Source organism: Fundulus heteroclitus, chromosome 16, assembly GCF_011125445.2.
Source record: "Fundulus heteroclitus isolate FHET01 chromosome 16, MU-UCD_Fhet_4.1, whole genome shotgun sequence".
Lineage (NCBI taxonomy): Eukaryota > Metazoa > Chordata > Actinopteri > Cyprinodontiformes > Fundulidae > Fundulus > Fundulus heteroclitus.
Window position 1 is genome coordinate 30,033,987 of NC_046376.1, and position 7,260 is coordinate 30,041,246.

Genomic DNA, 7,260 nt, shown 5'->3' on the forward strand with positions numbered 1-7,260 from the left:
CTCAGTTAGCCAGCAAAGTGCTAACTAACCAACAGTTGTTTTATAGCATTTCATTTCGACTCACTGTATCTGTATACAATTTATATTAAGGCACTTTGCAAAAAAGTGAAGTAAATCCAATCATACTACTTGACCATACATACTTCCAAATGATCCTAGTTATCACACAATGCAGGGTTGCCTCAGTAAGAATGATAGGTGTCGCTCTTTTAGTTTACACACCGTGATTGTTTACGCTTTCCATGAAAAGACACACTTCCAAACATTTGAAAAGAAAAACTTTTGCGGCCGTCTTTCAAGCCACCTAGACGGCAGTGCGCAGCAGCAGGTGTTAGAGGTGGGTGTGCACAGCTGCCAGGACTTTAAACCGAATGGCATTATGGGAAACTGCATTTTTTTTAAAACATGACCCAAATTGAAACTTGCTTAACACTCGGCCTTTACCTACATCTACTCACGCTACTGGAAGAAATATCCGGATAGTTACAGTGTGCGAACAGCTGGGGTCACGGTGAGGTCACGTTTATGTGATGGAGGCTGATATGGAAAATGTGATATATGTTATGTTCAGGCCAATTGTTTGTTTTATTTTATTTGTATTGCTTGCGTTTTTATCTTAAAGTTTAACGCTACATAATACCAATCAATGGAGAAAATGAACCGCTGCTACTGGTTACCCAACGGCCTACCGCGTCATCTCGGAATCTGATTGGACGAAGAGACCCACCTGCTTTCACTCCTCTGATATATGATTGGCCCACAACAGCTACACCCATCAGCATTGGGTGACGCAAACGCACGTCTTCGCATCTCCGGTGGTGGTGCAGCGTCAAGTCTTTTCCGGCGTCATGTCTCTCGGTAAAGCCGTGCGGAGTTTGGTCAAACCGGCCCGGGGGCTGCTGGCGTCCTCGGAACCGGCGCTGAAACGCAGCTACGCGGCTGTCGCTGAGGCCAGAGCTGTGCTGGAGCACGAACTGGACACGATCCGAGCGGCGGGGACGTGGAAAGCGGAGAGGATCATTACCTCCAAGCAGGGTCCGCAGATCAACGTGGAGGGCAGCCGTGGCGGTGAGCGCTTTAGTTACATTATCCCCCAGTTATATAAAGTAGGAGCCTTAAAAGGGTCAATCAGTTTACGAGTCTGGGCTCAGGTTTCCTTATTTTACATAAAGTAAAATAAATTGCATCGCATGAAAAATAGTGCAGTCATTTAAAAGTCCTGCTTGTATTAGCCTTTTTAAAAAAGTAGTTTCCTGCATTTATTTGAGCCAAGCATTCATGATTGCACAACATGAGCTCAGCTCTGCGTGAACATGATCCCCCAGGTAGAAATCACAAGGGACGTCACAAGGAGCACAGAGATCAAAGCATAATTAAAATAAAATGTGAATAAAAGAGAAAAACCAAGGTTCAAACATGCTACTTATAGAAAAAGATTTTAAGGAAAAGGCCTGTTTAAATTTTACTCCTCGTTTTCATGCAAGAAGCTTTTAAGTTCTGCAGCTGACTGCAAATGTGCTCCTCTGAAAACTGCCACATAGCCAAAAACTCTGCCCAAAAATGAAATGGGATATTTGTTTTATCCTGAACCATTAAACTTCAAATTCTCTGTAAGCTGTAGATTGTGAGATATAAGCTACACAACTAGATTGTGCAGTATGCATAACCAATAATAAAAGTTTTAAGAACTCTGAAAGAAAAAAAATAAATAATTTTGCTTTGTGTGTATTTAAGTTGAAGACATGAAGAGGCACAAAAAGCAAAGGGGCGGTCTGATCGCCGTTTGGTGCCTTTGCTGTTTTGATCACTTTTTTTTACCTGATCTTTTTAGGTAATTAAAGTCATTTTGTATGTTTTACTCATAGCCCTTAATGAAATATGGAGTTATGTCTGCAATGAATAACATCTACCTGCTGGAGGTCAGTTTTAGTTATTTTGGTTTGATATGTCTTTATTATTGTTCCGTTTTCCAGGAGTATACAGGTTCAGAAGAAGATCAGAACCATAATGAAAGGGAATAGAGTGTAAGACAATGTTTTCAGATAAATAAATGCAACTGAATTCAATTAGACGTGAGAAACTGAGCATATTTATGACCAGTGTTGTCCATAATTCATCTTTAGCCTACAACGACAAGTTACCTTGTGTGATATCACCAGAGCCACGTGTGTGAAAAGAAAGGGGTTATAATTTGTCTTTGGACAAACCTTTTGAGAGGGAAAAAAAAAAGAAGAAATAGAAAAAACTGACCATGGCATTTTGCTCTGTAGGTGAGTTTAATAAGTTTTACAGAAGGGTCTGGAGGGCAGCTTTAAATAGTTAAGGCTTTTTATCTAGGGCTGGGCAATATATCAAGATTTCTTTTAAATATTAAGATTAAACAAAAAAATGAGAAGACTATATTGTTTAAATTGAGATGGCCTATGTTGCTTTATACTTTTATCTATTCTCTTATAGATTATTATAGGTTATTTTTCAGCCATTTCTCATATTTATTTAAAGCTGTTTCTTAATTCTTTTTTCTGTGAGACATTTTGGCTCAAGCTTTGATTCAGAGACACCTGTTAGTAATTACTTTATGAAAAGAATATCTTATATTAAGGTAAATATCATTAATCGGCATTCAGCCTCTAAATGTCGATAATATTTTTGGCCCATATCACCATAAATGTGGTTTCTAAACTGAGTGGAAATGAAATATGCTCTAAACCAAACAGCAATCTGCTTGGCAGATCTCAAAATCTCTGCCCTGTTCCTGTCCTGCAAGCAAAGCAGATCCTCTGTCCAGTTGTTGACATTTCAGCATGAAGCCTTTCCAGACTTATGAATGGCTCCACTTTGCTCTAGGTTCATGACCCGTCATGCGCAAAACCGTCCATGTGTGAAACGTATCCGAGTGGCCCCTGGATTATTTATGCTGACACTCTTTGTTCTGGTACACGTGCTCTACATGGATTAGAGGACTCGCTCGTAGTGCTCATTGTCTAGCTGTGTGCGAAAGTAGTTTATTCTTTAATTTATGATCTACCTTTTAGAAGTATTTCCTTCTTGATTGAAAAATGCTGCGTTTCAGGCATCCTGAATTTCTGCGCCAACAACTACCTGGGCCTGTCCAGTCACCCGGAGGTGGTGCAGGCGGGGATCGACGCCCTTAAGACGCACGGCGCCGGACTGAGCTCTGTCAGATTCATCTGTGGGACGCAGGTAAGGCGGAAAATGCATGTAGAGCCTTGCAAAGTCGTTCATATCCCTAAACGTCAATGTATTTTATTGGGATTTGTGGATAGACAAACTTAAAAGCGTGCAGGATTGTGAAGTGGGAGAAAAATGCGGCATGGGTTTGCTCATGAAAATCTGAAAAGAGCATAATATTTGCCTTGTTTAGCTCCATCAATCTTCACACAAATGCCAACCAGTGTCCCTGTTATAGAAAAGATTCCCCACAGCATGATTCTACCTCCACCATGTTTTACTGTGTTTTTTGACACACACACACACATCTATGTTGGGGTATCAGACTAAACAGGGGGGTTGCAAACACATGCCTCACTACAGATTTTATGCGTTTAAAGAAAAACTCCACCTAATGATTATATGCATTTTTAAATGTATTTATTGATCTATGAAACAAATCCCACTTTAAAGTCTATGGTTGGTTATAGGGCTGTGCATAAAAATCCATACAAAGATTGATATTGATGTTTTTAAAAACGATTTGATATCAGAATTCTGGCTTTCAATATACCTCCCAACACCTAGGGGGCGGTATTACAGCGGTCCATTATTGTTCACAGCGAAGAAGTGCAAGTGAGACGAATGGCCGACAAGATTTTAGAAGCGCCTTTGTCCCTAAAATCAGACGTTTGGGCACATTTTTGGTTTTTGTGATATGTTAAATGCATTGAACCAAATAATAAATTGAACATAAATATAACATTTGGCTGATTTTGTTTATTTGAATGACTTTGAGCATTCATTTGAAAGTAATAAATATCGATATAGGAGTCAAATCAACTCAAGCTGATCTATATCGAGAATCGTGTCCAATTGGCTCATCCTAGATGATACCCAGCCCTAGTTGGTTATGGGAAAAAGCTGAAGGCAGGTGGTCACTTTAAGACTGGAAGGGTTTTATATATGTAATGAATTGTTTTTGTTTTTTTATCTCTTTTAAGGATCTGCACAAAACTCTGGAGCAGAAGCTGGCAGAGTTCCATGAGAGAGAGGACTGCATCCTCTACGCCAGCTGTTTTGACGCCAACGCCGGGTTGTTTGAAGTACCGTCTGCATTTACTCTCCATTGCCCCAATACTAGAGAAAAGGGCCGCCCGTTGTCGTCATTAAAGCAGGAAATCACCTTTCACAGGTCCTGCTGGGCCCCGATGACGCCGTGCTGTCAGATGAGCTCAACCACGCCTCCATCATCGACGGGATCCGCCTGTGCCGGGCAAAGAGGCTGCGCTACAAACACATGGACCTCGGTGACCTGGAGGTTAAGCTCAAGGAGGCTCAGGTGTGTGCAAAAGGGACCTTTCAAAGCATTTCTTCCTTTTCAGGATTTGCTTGATAAGCTAAATGAGACGTTGATGCAGATATTCCTGGTATTTCTGGCGACTAACAGATGTGAGCCCCTCTCGTGTGGGTTTTTCCTCCCTCAGTCTTCTCGAATGCGCCTGGTGGTGACCGATGGAGTCTTCTCCATGGACGGAGACGTGGCTCCCCTACGAGGAATCTGTGACCTTGCCGAACAGTACGGAGCCATGGTGTTCATAGATGAATGTCACGCCACCGGCTTCCTGGGGCCTCGAGGGAGGTGAGGAAGAAGTTGCTTTCAATACAAGGCAAATGCAGCAAGAGCTTTTTTTTCAATTGTGATGGCGCAACTCTGTCCTATATCCTAAAGATTTGAAAAAATTTAAGATGAGGCTATTTGGAGTCATGAATTACTCTTTTTGAAAGCAGAGAAAATGGGAAATCAGATTTTGATTAGAGAAGCTCTCGCTGAAGGGTGACTGAACCTCCGTGTCTTCCGATGTGCAGGGGGACAGATGAGCTCCTGGGAGTGATGGACAGAGTTCAGATTGTGAACTCTACTCTGGGAAAAGCCCTGGGAGGAGCAGCAGGTACGTCCACTCCAGCACGAGAGCCGTCGCTCTCCCCGTTTCTTTGATGCTCCAATAAAAGAAGAGAGAGATCTTGTTTAAATATGTTCACTACCCCGTCCAAAAAAATGGAAAGAGTTTGCTGAAGCTGCAAACCTGGCCTTCCACCTGACACGCTTGACAAGCAGAGCAAAAATACCTAATGGTAACTCTGGAGGAGCTGCAGAGATTTACTGCTCAGGTGGTAGAAATTGGTAACACGACTCTACAAATTGGGCCTTAGTGGAAGAACACCAGTTTTGAAAGAAAACCATTAGAATTCCCATTTTCAGTTTATGGGAACACTGTAAACACGTGTCATAGGGGACGGGGAGGCCGGTCAGAGCTGATGGGAAGATGGATGGATCTAATACCAAGGCCAGATGTTCACCTTCCAGTGGGATACAAACCGAATCCTACAGTCAGAACTACAATAAAAAGGGCTAAGGGGGCCAAGTTGCTACTCGGACCCCTGAATGCACTCGCACTGCAGATTTTTATTTTTAAACACATTGTTCTACTAATTCCCGAGCATCCACCCCTCTGTGTCGCTCTATTACATAAAATCGCAGTGAAATACACTGAGGTGTTCAAATGTGTAGAAACTGTTCAAGGCGCTGTGTCTACCACATCAGCCGTAGGGCGTTTGTCCGACTTATGAATGCACTTCTAACAGTAGACGGTGGGAGCAGAAAAGTTTCAAAAAGTGCATTGTAGCAGTTCTACTTATTAGCTGAGAAATCTATAAACATACAGTGTAATGACATGGTTTTTTACATCTTAGTGCTTTGGAGGATGTCAGTGTGAACCTGCTTATGTTTATCTGATTCAGTCCCAGTCGTCCCTTCCTGTTCTGCAGACCCACCGCCTCAAACTGAAGCAGTCTCTCTCTGCCTTCTCTCCTAGGTGGCTACACAGTTGGTCCAAAGCCTCTCATTGACTTGCTCAGGCAGCGCTCGCGGCCTTACCTCTTCTCCAACGCCCTGCCGCCTCCTGTGGTGGGCTGTGCCACGCGGGCCGTGGAGCTGCTGCTCGCCTCCAATGAGATCGCACAGAGCATGACGGCCAAAACCATGAGGTTCGTTTTTCCCTAAGGACTGCTTGGCAATTGTTTTATTGTTGCATTCGTAGAAAACACACATTGCAATTGTAACAAACGTAACTGCCGCTCTACATCTCCTCTGAACATCGTCCAATCAGGTTCCGGAACAAGATGACGCAGGCCGGCTTCACCATCTCGGGCTCGTCCCATCCCATTTGCCCCGTGATGCTCGGCGACGCGCGCCTGGCCTCTCTAATGGCCGACGACATGCTGAAGCACGGTGAGATGCCCGAGGTGACACCGCGGGGCGTCGTGTGTCGCGCAGAATCTATGCTGACGACCCGTCTTCCTCCTCCCGCAGGGATCTACGTGATTGGGTTCTCCTACCCAGTCGTGCCGAAGGGCAAAGCCAGAATCCGGGTTCAGATTTCCGCAGCCCACACCGACGACGACATCGACCGCTGCGTGGACGCCTTCATCCAGACGGGCAGGAAGCACGGAGTCATCTCCTGAGACGGGGACGAGCGGCAGGAAATGGGAGGCCATGGCAAGCCGCTCTGCTTTATAGCTCATGTTACTGATGGCAGACAAATATGGAAACCTCGTTACAGTAGTGGGTCAATCAAAGATGATATCTTAGTGTTTTCCTAGATGAGTAAAATGCCTTTGCTGGAGTGTAGCTGTTTGCATTTATAGACAAAAAGGGCTAAGAATTAAATTGCTCCTGCACTACGTCTTACGAGGGAAATAATGTTTCTCTTGAATCCATGAATGTGATTTTGAATGACTGTTGGTGATTTTGACCTTTTTTTTTTTTTTTTTTTTTTTTTTTTTTAGTGTTGCCTCAACTAATGTAATAATGATTTATTAAATTGTTTCATGCCAAAACAATAAACTGATCTTTTGCATAGAAAAAATTGCGTTCTTTGAAGTAGAGTAAAACTGACCATTCAGTCTTGATTCAACACGTCTGTATGAGACTACTCACCAAATTAGACATGTACAACTAGGAACCAACTTGTTGAGCTTGACTCTAAACCTGCATTAAGTCTAGGTTGCTTTGGAAAATGTTTAGGT

General features: G+C 43.2%; 1 protein-coding gene across 1 annotated transcript; it reads left to right on the plus strand.

Annotated features, from left to right (window-relative positions):
* Positions 1–780: 780 nt before the first annotated feature.
* gcat (glycine C-acetyltransferase) lies at positions 781–7,011 on the plus strand. The gene is made up of 9 exons (XM_012867875.3): positions 781–1,068; positions 3,074–3,204; positions 4,176–4,277; positions 4,367–4,513; positions 4,659–4,813; positions 5,041–5,123; positions 6,048–6,219; positions 6,342–6,463; positions 6,545–7,011. Exons 1-9 carry the CDS (start codon positions 849–851, stop codon positions 6,694–6,696), a joined length of 1,284 nt encoding a protein of 427 aa, XP_012723329.2. The 5' UTR covers positions 781–848; the 3' UTR covers positions 6,697–7,011.
* The last annotated feature ends 249 nt before the right edge of the window (positions 7,012–7,260 follow it).

What these genes read in the sequence shown, in the direction of transcription:
- gcat (XM_012867875.3), top strand. Translation starts at nt 849, where the DNA reads ATGTCTCTCGGTAAAGCCGTGCGGAGTTTGGTCAAACCGGCCCGGGGG. An exon ending in TTAAGCTCAAGGAGGCTCAG is followed by an intron (nt 4,514 to 4,658) that starts GTGTGTGCAAAA and finishes TTCCTCCCTCAG; the next exon opens with TCTTCTCGAATGCGCCTGGT. An exon ending in AGCCCTGGGAGGAGCAGCAG is followed by an intron (nt 5,124 to 6,047) that starts GTACGTCCACTC and finishes CTTCTCTCCTAG; the next exon opens with GTGGCTACACAGTTGGTCCA.